At 43.7% G+C, this 16,757-nt stretch overlaps 1 protein-coding gene across 1 annotated transcript in view; it reads left to right on the top strand.

Annotated features, from left to right (window-relative positions):
- Positions 1–16,757, top strand: part of AGPS (alkylglycerone phosphate synthase) — a 192,825-nt gene that overhangs the window by 156,927 nt on the left and 19,141 nt on the right. The window contains exons 18-19 of the mRNA XM_088461206.1: positions 9,825–9,924; positions 10,586–10,643. Of these exons, the coding sequence (XP_088317332.1) occupies positions 9,825–9,924; positions 10,586–10,643 (158 nt within the window). The remainder of the gene's footprint in view (positions 1–9,824; positions 9,925–10,585; positions 10,644–16,757) is intronic.

Genomic DNA, 16,757 nt, shown 5'->3' with positions numbered 1-16,757 from the left:
AATATTGGGAACCACTTCTCTAGGTAAATATTTTCATACAGACATATATATATAGTATGTGCAGGAACTGCTTGGACCTATGCAATGTAATCCGCTAGCACATACCATAGTCATCCCATATTTGCTCTTTGATTAGATACAGATTGTCAGCTGCGTCCAGCAGCGCTGTTCTCTATATGCTGTCAGAAACCGCTGACCGGAAAAACAAATTTCAAGCAGTGATGATGACCAGGGGAATATCATGGGCCCTCCATCCAAAGATCACTTCATACAGTATGTGACCAGATTAATCGCTGGACAGCAACATGGAATCCCATCCAGAATAGGCTGTTTGCCTTTTGAACAGTGCAGATAGTCTCAAATATATTCCCTATTCCATAACGTTTTTTACTCACATCAAGAGGGACTCTGTGCATGTATGTATATATTTAATTAAAGATTTGAAGTACCTCCATAATATACAGTGATGACAGCCAAACCTATATATAATTTGTAGCTCTCTCATACCCCCGTGATGTCACTCGCTCCTACTGAATTGATAGACTGTGTTCTCGTGAATTTTGGTTCTTGCTACAAAATGGCTGCCACTACTGAATAGGCAACAAATACGAACATTACAGACGAAACCACACATCCCACTCTGCGTACCTTATTATATTTGAAGCCATTCGTTGTAACTGTGCAGTTTGTACACACACAACAATTAGCGCTGAACACAGTACTGTGCATCCAGGAAGGACCCCTTGAGAAGGGCTGATTTGTCAGCCTGAAGCCTGTATAGTAGATGTAATCTGAATACTGTGCATGCATTCTGCTGCTCTTTCACTTTTATGAATATGTTTTAACAGCTGGAATCCAATAACTACTGTACCATTCAATCTTTCAGCAAGAGTGACGCAGTGGGACAGTAATTCAGTTGCAGCTCAGTGGATTCCACAAGCAGGCGAAATACTGAATCCTTTATTCTTCCATATGCCATGTTAGCAGCGACATGTGTATCTGGAGCTGATTTACAGTCAATGCTTGCAATGTTTTTCCTCATATTTTTTTTTTTTGCTAGGCAAAGGCAGGAATCTCATGCTATCGTACCGGATGGAGGATACTTTCAAATATACCCTTATAATCTAAATACAGATATGTGAGGACACATCTTTATCTGTATATTTACAGCGCTAAATCGCCAAAACCTCGCAGACTGCTACATATACCCCATAGCATGTTTTTCTCATTTTTAAGGAACTTTGGGCCTGATTCAGAGCCGCTCGCACGATGTGTATGCAAATTGCGTAGGCAGTGCTACCGCACAGCAATGCATTAGCATGCCCAGTATTTCTTAGAGAGGGATCACATAGTGTAGGCAGACACCCACCAGCCTGTCTTAAGACGCCCACTTGTGCACGTCATGTCCAGGAAGTGTATGCGACCATCGGCACATCGGATGCTATCGCAGCGCTTGAGGTTGACCATACCCTGCCACAAGCACTGCGAGTACTTCAGTGTAAAAACAAGCCAGGTGACGCGTACAATGATGCTGTCTTATAATTATGCACACCTCTAAAACGCTGTTGAGATGCTCAGGCACGCCTGCGTTTGCACCTCCACTCCCCTGTTTTTATTGGCCAGCCCCTGTTACCACCTACAAACGGCTTCCCCTGTCACTCACTCTGCTGGGCTGTCTATGCACAGCGAGCGCATGCATTGTGCACTTTCGATAAGGTATGCGCACAATGCCTACACAGTGCACGCCATCGGCAGCAGCGAGAGTATGCATCTTAGCGAGCGGGCCTGAAACAGGCCCTTTGCCCTTAAACCCAGTTTGCAGGTTTTTTATTTTTTAAATATTACTATATACCCTCATTCACTAAGGAGATATGGGCATTAGATCCACCACCCATCAGTGGAAATGTTTATTTTTTTGTGTACTGTTTCAGTTATTGTCTGGTGATCACCAGACAGTAACTACTTCAGCGGCAGATAACTTAAAAGAGGAGACTCCATTCTTTCAAGAAAGGGTACCCCCACATGTGAGCGTGCCAGTAAGGGGGAGATCTATGGAAAACTATTTTTTTTTTTTTAAATGTAGCACTGGGTTATTGGCGATCACCAGACAAAGTTGCTAATTGGGCCACATAATTTTAAAGAGCAGACTCCCCACCTTCATATGTGAGCGACCTCACATTTACAGATGTAACTATGGGCACGGTAGGGCATCACATATGAACACCAGATAACAGCTGCTAGTGGGTAACATTATTTAGTAGTGTCTGGACACATTCTAATTTCCAGGATTTCAAATCTGTGTATTAGAGGCCCCTTGTTAAAAACCTTGATGCGTTTCATCAGAAGTAGTAGTTTTGCTGATTATTATAGATTTAGATCTAATAAGCCAATCACGTTTTGAGTCCCTAAAAAGAAAAAGTCTTTATGAACCAACTAATGTGCCCAAACATTTACAAATGCAATAATTCACTGTTTTAAATATACCACATAAATTGGTATAGAAATGCGATTAGGTGTGGCCTAATCGCAGGAGCCATGGCCACGCCCACTTTGGTTTAAAAAAAACAACAACGTTTTGCTCCGCTGCTTACGCTCTGACGCATAACTAGTGGGGGTTTGATCAGCTTGATGGCTCCCCCCACAAGCAAAGGAGACTGCTGTGGCTGCTTCTTAGCTGCCGCGAGCAGTCTCCCAGTACAGCCCAGCATACAGCAGCGTGTTGAGAACTTTTTTCCGCGCAGATGTTTTTTTCAGGGTTGGGAATACCCAGAAATCACAGGGTTCTAAGGACCTCATTCAGAGTCTGTCGCGAGTACCGATGCGCTCGTAACTTACTCGATGGTGTGGCCTTTCGCACGCGCAGCGGCCACACTGCGTGTGACCAAGCCCCGGAGCGACAGAGAAACTCTGTCGCTCCGGAGCTCATTACCAAAGGGGCGGTTGTCGATGTTGATCGACAGCTGCCCCCATTTGGTAGGCGGGCCGGGGGGGGGGGTGGTTTCCAAAACTGAGGGTTCCTTAACGAACGTCTACCGTTTTGTGGGCGGCCGCACTGACTTCATCAGTGATGTCAGTGGGGAGCTTCCTGCTCCATCAGAGCAGAAAGCTCCCTGGGGCTTACGAGTGCCCAGACCCAACCTTAGGGTCTGGTCGTAAGCCCCGATGGTCGCGATGGTGATCACCATCGCGACCATCAACCTGGTCGGTCATTAAGCTGTGGGTGGTAACCCACAGCTTAATGATCGACAAGGAGGCGGCCGTTCAGGATTCAAGCGGCCACCCTGATTCAGTGCGACCGCTTGCAACTAACGATCGCCTCTGAATAAGGTCCTAAGTCCGGGCTATATGGAGGATGTTCCTGTGCTGTCCCAATAATTTCAGTCAGTGCTGCCAATGCAACAGCAGCAACATGTGGTCGGGCATTGTCTTGGAGCAAAAACTCTTCAGCAAACGTGGTCTTTTCTTCCTCATGGCTCCACACAAATGGGTTTTCAGGACGTTTGCATAGCAGTCACCCATAATTGTCTGTCCACGGGGAACCCAGTGCTGTAGGATCATACCGTGCGCAGCAAAGAACAACAGAAGCATGACTTTACACCCCGAAGGAATCGCAAGGAATTTTTGGGCGGAGGCGAATTTGCGTGTTTCCATACACTGGACTGTTTTTTTGTATTCCGGATCATAATGCCGAATCCACAATTCGTCACACGTCACAATCGATGTCAGGAAGTCTGGTATCCTCTCCAACATTAGAATGGTGTTTGTGCACGATTTAACTCGTCATCGCATCTGCTTTTCTGTGAGATTTCTGGGTACCCACCTGACACAAACGCCATGCATTTTCAGTTCCTTTGTCACAATATGCTGAACCCATTATAATGAGATGCCCAGTGAAGCCGAAAGTTAGCGTAAAGTTAACCACCTGTCATTTTGCAACATCTCCGCAGCTTTGGCAATGTTGACATCTGTAACCGCGGTGGATGGTCTCCCAGAACGCACTTCACCAGTCACTCCCGTATTACCCTCTTTGAAGTGCTTCCACCACCGATATACTGCAGCACGGCTAATTGTTTCTCCACTGTATGCTGCCATAACATTTCATGAGTTTTATTTCCACTTTTTGCAAGTTTAACACAAAATTCAATCACACATCTCTGGCATAATCTCACAGACACTTCTTCCTCAGCCGCCATGACGAAACCTATGAAGATCTTCCACTCGCTGTGACCAAACAAAGACGACTGTGGCTGTCCAACCACAGGTTCAGACACATCCATGTATGAGCTTCACAATAACCAGCATAGCGTTGCCATGTTTACCTATGGGACAGAAAAACGGAGGCAGGCTCATTACTTTTCCATCAGCCCTTGTACATGAATGGCTAATATTTTTCCACTGAAGCCTGGATTCACTGTGTCACCTGTGATGAGGAATGTAGATTCTAAGATTGCCCCTCTCATTCACAAGTTAATATTCCTTTGAGACTGGAAGAGAGAGCTTGTTCTGTTCTCGCTCCAGTATTTGCATGGAGTGGCAGATGAGCTCATTTTAAAGCAAGCAAGAAAGCCCATGTGCGGTGTACATGGCACCAATTTTAATTATTTAACCCATGAAGTGATATCCTCTCTTTGATATGTCAGTGTAAAAGAACAATAAGAGTATCAATGATAAACTATCAATGATAGTGTTTTACGTATAGATATGAGATCTTCATAAACGCATGGTCACCATAGTTGGATCTTTCGGGCCGCTTTGTGCAGTCATTTTTCTTATGATACACCTCCCCCTAAACCCATAACCCAAACCTTCTAAAGCAGTTATAGGCAACCTGATGCATTTCAGGGGCTGCACTGGGTGGCCCTCTGACTTTCAGAGGCCGAACATTACCCTTAATTTCAGTAGGAAGTTAACTTAATACATTTCACCAATGAAATAGACACCTTTCTATAATTAAATATTAGTAGGTATGTTAAAGAAGCATTATAATTCATAACAATTATGACAGCAAAGTAGGAATGAGCTGGAGGCTGCTGGTGACTGCTTGGAGGGTCATCTGTTGCCCATCACTGCTCTAAAGAGTGTAAAAGTTACCCATAGCAAGAGCTCCTACCTATCATCTTTTATAGAATGTACTTGATAAAGACTAGAGACAATCTTCTCCACTCTTTAGAAGGTTTGATACATTTGCCTCTTCATCTCATAGCAGGTCAATCCAATTAGGTGCGAATTGCGAGTAGCGAGTTTGTTTATTGTAACTCGCAGACATTTCACGAATGCGCGCTTCCGAGAACTCTTTAATCCAATTAAAAATGTCTATTCGTACTACTCACAGCGGAGGGGTGTGAATTGACTGCCAAATGAGATGTGAGCAAAGTGCATGGAAAAGTGGGGCGACCATCCTAGACCCACCATAGATGATAATTTTGTTGGCAGGACCGGAAAGAAGGCTGTTTGTGGGCATTAGGAAGGTACTGTAGATTTTTAAATAGTGCTAAATGGCTGATTTGTGCTTTTTTAAAAAGTAAATTATAAAAAGCTAACTTCATTTATTCTCAAACTAATTAAACGAAAAATGCAACAAAAAAGTAGGAAAAAAAGTTGATTTTGGGGTACTTTGAGGGCACCTTGAAAATTGTAAAAAGCAAACATAAAAAAACATTATTTTTCAATTAAAAAATATTGTAATTAATTTTGGGGTGCCTAAACTACAAAACAAAAATTGATTTTGGGGTAATTTGAGGACATTTTTTTTTTTTACCCCAAAAAATTATATGTAATTATTTTACTTATTAAGCTTATTGAAAACTTCCAATTGCCTAATTAGTCATTAGGGGGGGGCATCCAAGGGGGTACAGCACAGTGTCCCGACATTTTAACTTTCAAATAAAGATTTTCCTTTCAATCTCTCACCCTCAGGGAGTTGAGCAAGGAAAAATTCTAATTCAGTCTAACTGGTTCAGTGCAAGTTGCTAATTGGATTATAAAATTAATTTGCTATGCGAATTCGAAGAAAAAATAGCAACTCGCACCTAATTGGATTGACCCCATAGTCTTGGCTGAGAACTAGGGCCCTGATTCAGAGCCGGACGCTCTGACAGAGCGCTCATTCTGAATCAGGGCTGGGCAATTTATTATTTTTTTTTGAACGGCCTCCTGGCCACTCGCATAGCTGTGGGTGACCACCCACAGCTATACCGTGCAGCCATGATGATGGTCAAGACCATCGCGGCCATCGGGTCTGCGACGAGACCCTTGTGGTAGGGTCTCGTTGCCGCAAGCCCTAGAGAGATTTCGGCTCTAACAGAGCCAAAATCTCTCCCACTGACATCACTCGTGATGTCAGTGGGGCCGGCCCCAGATGGAGGCGTTCACATGGGAACGCCTCCGTTTTGGCAGCCACTCCCCCGGCCTGCCCACCAAAGGGGGCTTGCTGTCACTCAACATCGACAGCACGCCCCCTTTGGTACGAGACCCGGAGCGACGGATTGCCCGTCGCTATCCGGGTCTCGCGCATGCGCACGATGGAGCCGGCTCCGTCTTGCACATGCGCTCTGGGCCACCATCGACCCGGTTGCGAGCGCTCAGCGCTTGCGACCGGGTCTGAATCAGGCCCTAGGTCTGTAGCAATCTGGAGGGCAGCTGGTGCACAAATTGAGAAGCCACAATTACATTTTTTACGGCGTCTTATTGGTTTTCATGCTTAGAAACTCATGCTGTGACCCGTATTTTGCAACAGTAAAAAGGGATTATGTTAAAGGAGTGTCATCAATTAGTGCAGATTACACTATGGTTTACCGCCCAGCGTCCCCGATTTAAGATGGACAGCAGTGACTTGTAGGCCATGTCCTGATCAGGTCAGCTAGATACAGTATATGCATTACCCTGTGTTCCTTTCCATATTTCCACCATGGATGGATTGACGGTGTCATTGTATGAAGGATGCAATGTCTGTAGTATGCAAAAATCAAATGATGGCTAACAGAGTCCACCGTGCTCCTCTAAGTGATTGCTGTATTTATTCCTTTTTTTCTAATAGTCATCCACTACCCTCTGAATTGTTTTTGCCCGCCACTGTTGGACACCTGAAGGAGCAATTGAATCATTGCTCCGATCGGGTTCAAATGCCGCAGACGCACAGATTTCAGCTCGCACCCTCCTAAGGTGGTAAGCAAAAATCTGCAAAAAGTTGACTTTTCGAGCAGTTTGACCACGCTAATGAGGACTTTGCACAGGTTTAGCTGCTTTACGCATGTAAACCCGTTGCTTTTGGGCACGGAATGCCTGAAAAGGCATGGGCGTCCAAAACAGTTGCTCACCCCCCCAATCTCCAGTCACTTTAGACGGGAGATCATGCGCAAAAAAAAAATAATGTAATTCCCCCCCCCCTAAGGCATCTGCAGCATGGACTGCCACGTTCTTAACTATTGTTTCATTTGGGCAAAAAAAATTTCCGAAATAGACAACTGAATTTCAATTGAAATTATTCAGTTAATCACATATTGAGCTTACCAATTCATTTGGATTGTATGTATCCTTTATAAGTGTGCGAGTGTATATGTGTGCGAGTGCACGGCTCCGTCGTGTACATGTGCGAGACCCGGATAGCGACGGGCAAGCCGTCGCTTCGGGTCTCGTACCAAAGGGGGCGTGCTGTCGATGGTGAGTGACAGCACGCCATCTGGGGTTGGCCCCACTGACATCACGAGTGATGTCAGTGGGAGTGCTCTCGGCTCTGATAGAGCCGAAAGCACTCCAGGGCTTGCGGCAACGAGACCCTACCACAAGGGTCTTGTCGCAAGTCCGATGGTCTTGACCATCGCGACCATCTTCCTGGCCGCTCGCTATACCTGTGGGTGGTCACCCACAGCTATACGAGCGGCCAGGAGGCCGCTCTAAAAATTAAGAAGGACGGCCCTGATCCAGAGCGAGCGCTCTGTCAGAGCGTCCGGCTCTGAATCAGGGCCTATGTTCACACAGTGAACAGTCTTTTTGACCTCCATGTTGCTCTTTGTAAATGGTCTGAAGTTTACTTGAAGGAAGTTGATCAGCAAGCTTCCTTTCCATATATAGAGGGACCTAGATCACCTCTGACCTCCCATGCTTGTATAGCCATCACAGCAAGTTCGAGTATTGTTATTTATTGCCATGCTTACAATACATAATCACCACAGACCTCTATATACCTTTTGTGTCATTTTTAAATTATTAGTTGACTTAAAAAGAAAAACACTATAAATTTAAGGGTATTTACAATGTAAGTGTATTTGTCTTTTTGCTTGAGTTTGATTTGGGGAATAGTTTTTTGATCAGTTTTAATTAAAAAAATGTATGGAATAATTTGACATATTTCATAAAAATAATACATTTTCAAAAAGTTTATATTTGGCTTTTGAAGGAAAAGCCGTATTTAAGCAGTTTTCATTCCTATGTTCGTGTTCTTCATTTTTCTACATTGCTTTCTACACTGAAGTGCCAAAACTCATGGGATAGCAGTATGTAAAGGTAATGGTAGGTGGTCTCACTTTACTGTGACATCATGGAAATGCCCAGACCTGCATCTGTTTTAATCTGACATCTCATGAGTCAGTTTGCACACCAGATAGGCTGCTGATGACCACGTTAATTATCGGAGCTTGAACGGGGCATGATAGCGGGGGCCTGATGAATGGGACATTCCATTTTGGAAGAAGTTGTGCAGATATTGAACATTCCTCGATCTACAAAGTCATGTGTGTACCCGGAATACATCATGGAAGGTATTATCACCCACTGTAGACAGCGCAGTGGCCGGCCACGGGTGCTTAATGACCGTGACCAGAATTGTCCTTGGTAACAGACAAACGACACTGGCTGATATCACATTCAATGCAGGAGGTACCAGACACCTATCCAGCAGGTCAGTGCAGTGTTCTTTAGCTTTCATGGGATATGGGAGCAGAAGACCCACCAGAGTGCCCCTTTTAACACTATGACACTGGACACAGCACCTCACTTGGGCTCTTGACATCACTAATTGGACCCTGGAGGACTGGCAACATGTGGCATGGTCCGATGAGTCATGATTCCAGTTGGCTGATGGTAGGTTTTGGTTGTGGTGCAGACTAGAAAAGGCCATGGTCCCCAGTTGTCAACAAGGTACCATGCTAGCTGGTGGTGGTTCCATAATGGTGTTGGATGTGTTATGTGACATTGGTTGGGCCTGCTGGCCTGCCTCAACACGTCATTCACCAGTAACCGCTACATTGCATTGCTTGATGACTTCATGTACCCCCACGGTGTGCTGCACTTAGCCACGCTAGACGGGGTCCTACACGATATTAGGCATCTATCCCTCGACTTTTGGCACTTCAGAGTAGATATACTTTCTCATATATTACATTTCTGTGTGAAGCAACAAAATTCAAATGACTATAATTTAGTCTAATATACTCTGATATAGACAATTTGAACCTTCTTATGTGTTAATTGTTGGTACAGTATTTGACTGTTTATTGCATTTATGTCAAGGGAAACCAGTAAACAAAGTATACAATAGTTATATTTGAATGCTAGAATCTTTTTGTCACCCAGGGGAATATTTACTAAGATGCTGGAAGTGGAGACGTTGCCCATAGCAACCAATCAGATTCTAGCTATTATCTTCTAGAAGGTGCTAGATAAATGTTAAATATAATCTGATTGGTTGATATGGGCAACATCTCCAATTCTATAAACCTGCACCGTAGTAAATATACCCCTCAGACAGTGGTAGTATGGTACTTTTATGTGAGCACATTTCTTGAATATTATGATATTTGCATTGATTATTATAATGTCTCTTTCAGGGTCACGCAGACCTACGATGCCGGTGCCTGTGTATATTTCTACTTTGCTTTTAACTACAGGGGCTTAAGTGACCCCGTCCATGTGTATGAAGAAATTGAGGTATGTATAAATTAATTGTTGCTCCTTACCACAATGAAAATGTAGAAGGAAGAACATCAGCTTTTTAGAACATTGGCACCTTTCCCATAATCACCCCTTAAACGTACCTAGAGATGAGCCAATTTGGGGTGAAATATCAGGATTTAAAAGACTATTTCATGAAAGTCTCTGGTCCTACTAATGTAGAGTCCTGTATCTGTAAAATAGCATTGTGTGGAATTAGTCTAAGTATTGTGCTTGTATCCCAGAGATGTTTCATTGTTAGAACTATTGTTTTGAATATAATTACTTTGAATTCAGTTGCAAAGTTTTAATCAAATCCACACTTGGGCCCTCTCACCATTGTGTTGTGCACTAGCTGCACCCCATTAGTCCTGTATGTGCATAACCAGGAAATCATGTGAGTTATTAGTAATGTTGTGCAGATGAAGTCACTGTGGCATTTAATTATGTAATGTGTTTTGAGCTGTTGTGTTTTGAACACTTAAACCACAGTTACAGTATTGTTTGTGGGATTATATATACCTGGCCTCATAAAGTTGGCGTGCCGCCCCCTTCAGGTGTTCTATATGATAGATAGATATCTATCTTATCTATTTCTGCCAATTAAATCCTTTACAAATTCAGTTCCCAATTTGTAGTCTTTATTCTTTCAATGCAGTTTGCAGCTAGAGAGGAGATTCTTGCCAACGGGGGAAGCCTTTCACATCATCATGGAGGTAACACCTTTCTTTCATTTGTAAACTGCATATCTCACGTCATACAGCCAATTATTATAGAGTTCTTCCAGGCTGGAGATCCCTACCAGTGACAGCATTGCTTCCTATCAGCTTACACACTTGAATCTTCAGGACTATAGTCTTCACGATGACCTACATGTCACAGCCAGGAAACAGAGCGACATTTATGTAGATATCTAAGCTGCGCCTATCAGAGGAAGATGGGAAACAATAGGTTGATTATTTAAGCTGAACTAAATATGAAGAAAATGTGGTGATATGATGTAAAACAATAGGGAACTTATCCTCATTTATCTGTAAGGCACCATAATCTGCAGCGCTGAGTTCATGAACATCATACAGCCTACAATCGCATATAAAAACATAGCAAGTACATAAAAGATTGATGGAGAAGTTGCAAATGTGAGCTAAAGGGTGGAAAGTGCCCTGATCGTGATAGCATGCAGACTACTGGGAGAGAGCAATGCTGGGACGATAGGATCTAGTGCGTCTCAGAGAAGAGGACATGGGGCTGTATCTGGTAGAACATACAGTTGGAGTATTTTTAGGTGACCATCTTGCCTGGTTTTCGACTGGTGTGCCCCTCCTTTCATTTCATACAAATGGGGAGGTGGCTCTGGAAAACTGGCGGTATGACTGCTTCATAGTGGGCTTTGCCATGTTCCCCTGGTCCATGTTTTTGTTTATTGCCCAAAGTACTGGAAGCACTCTGCAGCGAAATGCCCCCTATCACAAACTGGGACTGTGGATTGGCCCACCGAAATTGAGAAGCTTGGGAAGAATTGATCTATTTACTCTCTGCAGTTTAGTTGTTATATGTTATGTGTAAAACTTTGCGTAAATTTTCATTACTTTTGTTTGTTTATTTATGTATTGTTCTTATATTTTTAATAATCAGTGTTTAGTGGCAGGGGCAGGGCCGGTGCTAGGCTGTGCTGCGCACGGCGCCGTATTGATTTGCCGCCCCTTCCCTCTTCCGCTCCCTCCCCCCGAGCTTACATATTTCCTCTACCGGGTGGGAGGGGGGGTCGTTTTCTGCGCCCTCTGGATACAGTGGCGCTCCGGGCGACGGACCGGCTTGCCCGTGCCTGGAGCCGCTACTGGGCAGGGGATGAGATGATTGTTTGGTTACATTTCTAATTAAGTATGCAGGTACTACTACAATTAGATATACAAAGTTCCTGTTATTATTTTTATGGTAGTACCTACCAAAAGTGGTCAAAGGAAGGTCAACTAGCAACAGGGTCATGGGTGGCCTTTTGTGGAGTGAAGGCTAGCCCGTCTGATCTGATCCCACGGAAAAGTTACTGTAGCATAAATTGCTGATATACTTAAAGCTGGCTATAATAGAAAGGTGTCAGAACACACAGAGCATCGCAGTTTGCTGTGTATGGGGCTGCGTAGCCGCAGACCGGTCAGAGTGCCCATACTGATCACTGCCGAAAGTGTGAACATCGGAACTGGACCATGGTGCAATGGAAGAGGGTGACCTGGTCTGATGAATCACGTTTTCTTTTACATCATGTGGACGGTTGGGTGTGTGTGTGTCATATACTTGGGGAAGAGATGGCACCAGGATGCACTATGGGAAGAAGGCAAGCCAGTGGAGACAGTGTGATGCTCTGGGCAATGTTCTGCTGGGAAACCTTGGCTCCTGGTATTCATGTGGATGTTACTTTGACACGTACCTTATACCTAAACCTTTTTGCAGACCAAGGACACCCCTTCATGGCAATGGTATTCCGTGATGGCAGTGGCTGTAGACAAAGAAGTATTGTATGGGGCAATGCACTCCTTACTTTGAAATATAAAATTACTAGTAGTCCCAGAGGAGATTCATGATCTTGTAAAGTATTTAAATATGTTCAATTGTATTGTAAGTGCATTGTCAGTGCTGTAATGTCTGACTGCAATAACTAAATTTATTGAGGAATGAAACAAAAATAACTATGACAAACTTAGTAATATTTCATTGGTGTTCATACACTGTCACGCTGACCTATGCTATACTTACCTACTTTTCCTACCTCACTTCTTGGGTGTCTTAAACTCTCAGGGATTATAAAGTTAACAAGTTACTGACCTTTAGTGGCTAAATGACATTTGTTTATTTAAATCTACTTAAACTAGTTTATGGAGACAGGTCAGATTTGTGCAGCATAGCACCCAAGCTGTACAGTCTCTTGTAAAAGCATCTAAAAGTTAATTTTCTATATTTACGTCTTTCAGTGCCTCTAGTTCTTTATATCTCGCTTCCTACCATTCCTGACCATCCTATTTGTATGTTTGGTTACAGCTTTCATTCTTCTTGTTAGTACTATATAATTTGCTACAATATGTAAGTGACCTGAATATATGTAAAGTATCCTGCAAGTTATATATTATGAGCATAGATGTCATTGGTCACATTTTGAGAGCTGTGATGTCATTGGTCACATTTTGAGAGCTGTGATGTCATTGGTCACATTTTGAGAGCAGTGATGTCACTTCGGTCACATGACTTAGGCATTTTGTCCTGGTGCAGTAAATATCGAGGATAACACTAATATAAGTTGATTTGTTTGAAATGTAAAATAAGGGTTCTGCAACCTGTACAATATATTTACAGTAGGATGTACAATATTCCTATTATCTTGTTCTTTATATAAAAATCAGCAGATATGAAAGATCCGCTGCAATTCGCTTGCAGCGGCCGGTAAAGGCAGAATAATAACAGGCTTAGGATCTTGTGTGAAAGTTTAGTTGTATAGAATATATTTGTCAACGCAGCCATAAAGGCAAATGTATGTGAAGGTCAAAGCCTTGCTTTCTGCCTGCAACCTGTAGTAATTAGTTAGTTACCAGAGCATTCGAGCAGAACGCTTCACCTTGTTTACTATTGCAGATTACTGTAGTTATCAAGATAATAGGCATCAATCCATCTTAAATGTCTTTTTAAGCCTTGCAAAGTCAAAATGATTACAGTGATGTAGTGTTCAGTTATTTATTTTTTTAACCTGTAGTAAACTACATAAAATAGGTGACATGTGAAAGGATCGTAGATGAACAATAACATGCCATAACTTCATCCCCTTGTAATTGCCGCTTGTATCATTGAGAATAGTCTGTAAATGACCCCTACCCAAGTGTTTGGTTTAGTTAACTCAGGCGTTACGAAAACAATAAGACATTGATCACGAGCGCAATATTTGTGACATTAACAACACGCAGTGGTTTATTTTCTCTCCGATCTTTCCGTTTAATCCAGATGTTCTTCTGAGTTCTATGTGGCCGTGCATAAACTGAATGATTCTTTATTGGCGTATAAGATTTGGGGGTCTGTTGATTAATATTTATGTTAAATTCCCCGAAAACGAAAGTCCCTTGTCAACACGATTTGTTGCGATATGGGACTGAGGTTTGGTGCAATTTACCATTGTTTTCCTGCTACAATAAGCAGCTGACGTGGTGCATTTACCATGTTACACATTAGCTGCTAATTGCAGGAGCAAAACTTTACACCAGGGCTCGACAAATCCCGGGGGCCAAGTCGCCATAGCTACCAGATTTTGCTGCCTGGCTACCAGATTTTGCAGCGAGGGAGGAAGCAGATCCTCATCAGCTCCGGCGGAGATTTGTGCCTATAGTATTGCGGTGTTCATATCATGCACAGGAGTGCATGTGCTGAGTGTTGTCTGTGGTGACTGCCGTGCCTGTGTCCGTCCCGGCCTGGACTGACGACTCCTCTCCATCCTGGCCTGCTCTGATTCCCGCTGTCTGTCCCAGTCTACGCTGATGCTCCTGTACGTCCCAGCTGTCTACTGTGCACAGAGCTCTCCGGTAGTAGGGTCTATGCGTGGCCAGGGATTGCGGAGCAGCCTCAGAGGGATAGTGGTGTGACCAAGAGGGGAGGGTTGTTTTGTTGTACTTTCTAGCACCATTATTTTATGTGAAATGTGGTCCTTTATTACTGGAGGGTGTGGGGTGGAGCAGGGGAGCTGTGCATAGCACTGAGGGGGCCTCCATGTTACTATATCCATTCAAGCGACCATTTTGTGGACCAGTATAGTGTGCATTACAGTTGCATAACACAGAGCTGTGCTCCTCACTCGCTTCTGCAATTTTTTTGGGGGGGGACAGTGGTCTGACTCCTACACTGACTCCTACACTTTCATCCTGGCTCCTAGATTTTAGAAAAATTTGTCCAGCCCTGCTTTACACTGTCCTTATGTCACAGATGCGCAGTTTGAGAGGCAGCGGGATCTAAACGGATCCCTTTTTGCACTCCGGGAGCTCGTTCAATAGAAAAGAGCGTGCGAACACCGGCTGATGTCATTAGCTATTGGGGTAAATCTCTGCAAAGTTTTAGTATTCAGAGCTTGATAAATAGCAAATCACAACATCTCCATACATTGCATGGGGACGGCAGTGTGCTACGATCCTTGCCGTAACGCAGGATGCATCTGCAATGTCTCCTGCGTTAGCCCCATGATAAATAGGTAGCATATTTGGATTACATAAAATCAGACTAAAAAAAACGTATCTTCGTAATTATCAAGACCGAAAGCTTTTATAAATTGGCCCCTTTGTGACATGTCAGTAGTAATATGAGCAATAATACAAAATAAAAAAATCATACTTACCAAAGATGCACAAATAGCAATTTGACCAGTTGTTGAAGTCGAGTGAGGGTAAGTTCTTAAAAATGATCAGTGATTAAAAAAAAAATTCTTTTTAGTTGGTCCTTTTGCTGTAATATGTAATCAGTGGTAATTATCTAAATCAGATTGGTGTTTCCTTCACTAGAAGAAAGCAATTTCTCAGTCATAAAGAATGCATCTAAAAACTAAGGGGTCGATTTACTAAGCAGTGTTAGGAGACAGAGTGAAAAGTGATAAGGTGCCAGCCAATCAGCTCCCAACTGTCATCTCACAGGCTGTGTTTGAAAAATGACAGCTGGGAGCTGATTTGCTGGCACCTTATCACTTTCTTATCACTTTTCACTCTGTCTCCTAACACTGCTTAGTAAATAGACCCCTAAATATTGTACGGTATTGATCTCTGTTCATCTGAGCTGTGTACTAAGCAGCCATGCAGCAGGTTTTGAAAACTAAGGGGTCTATGTACTAAACCTTGGAGAGAGATAAAGTACAAACCAATCAGCTCCTGTCACTTTACAGGCTGTGTTTCAAAAAGTGACAGGAGCTAATTGGTTGGTGCTTTATCTCCGTCCATTTTGTCTCTTTCCAAGGCTCGCTCTGAATCAGGGCCGTCCTTATCTTTTTTTAAGAGCGGCCTCCTGGCCGCTCGCATAGCTGTGGGTGACCCTTGTGGTAGGGTCTCGTTGCCGCAAGCCCCAGAGTGCTTTCGGCTCTAATAGAGCCGAAAGCACTCCCGCTGACATCACTAGTGATGTCAGTGGGGCCGGCCCCAGACGGTAGGCGTTCCCATAGGAACGCCTCCGTCTGGGCAGCCACGCCCCCGGCACGCCCACCAATCAATCACCATCGACAGCACGCCCCCTTTGGTGCGAGACCCATAACGACGGCTAGGCCGTCGTTATTCGGGTCTCGCGCGTGCGCACGACGGAGCCGCCTCTGTCGTGCGCATGCGCACTTGGGCAACATCGACCGGGTCTGAATCAGGCCCATAGACCCCTAATTTCAGGGAGATTTTAAAAGTAAAACCTGTATGCTGTGACTGCCCAAAGGGGCATGTCCTGTTCTGTCCAAGGGGTGTACATATCTCCACCTGTGGGCATATCTAATGCCGTCTTGTGATGTGCACAGAATGCCACCAGAAGGGGATTGTGTATGGTTGGCATGCCGTCAGACACTGTATAGTTTAGCAGGGCTGAAGGGAAGATTACTTTTATTTTACTTTTATAACAATGCCGGCGATCACCAATCAATCTAAGCAGCTAAATTACTTCCAGTAACTCGTATCTTTTAGATATTATTTCAGGAATGGCTCAGTTGATGCTAATCTAAAACATTTTAAATGGGTTTATGGAACCACTGAACCCCAAAATTGGAAATCGCAAATGTCAGATATGAACTGTGAAAGTAAAATACACTGTACAGCATTAACCTGTAAGTGACTGTGGGCAGCCTG

The sequence above is a fragment of the Taudactylus pleione genome, unplaced genomic scaffold (genome assembly GCF_031769625.1).
Source record: "Taudactylus pleione unplaced genomic scaffold, aTauple2 ptg001027l, whole genome shotgun sequence".
Taxonomy (NCBI): domain Eukaryota; kingdom Metazoa; phylum Chordata; class Amphibia; order Anura; family Myobatrachidae; genus Taudactylus; species Taudactylus pleione.
This window is presented reverse-complemented; position numbering and strand designations above follow the sequence as displayed.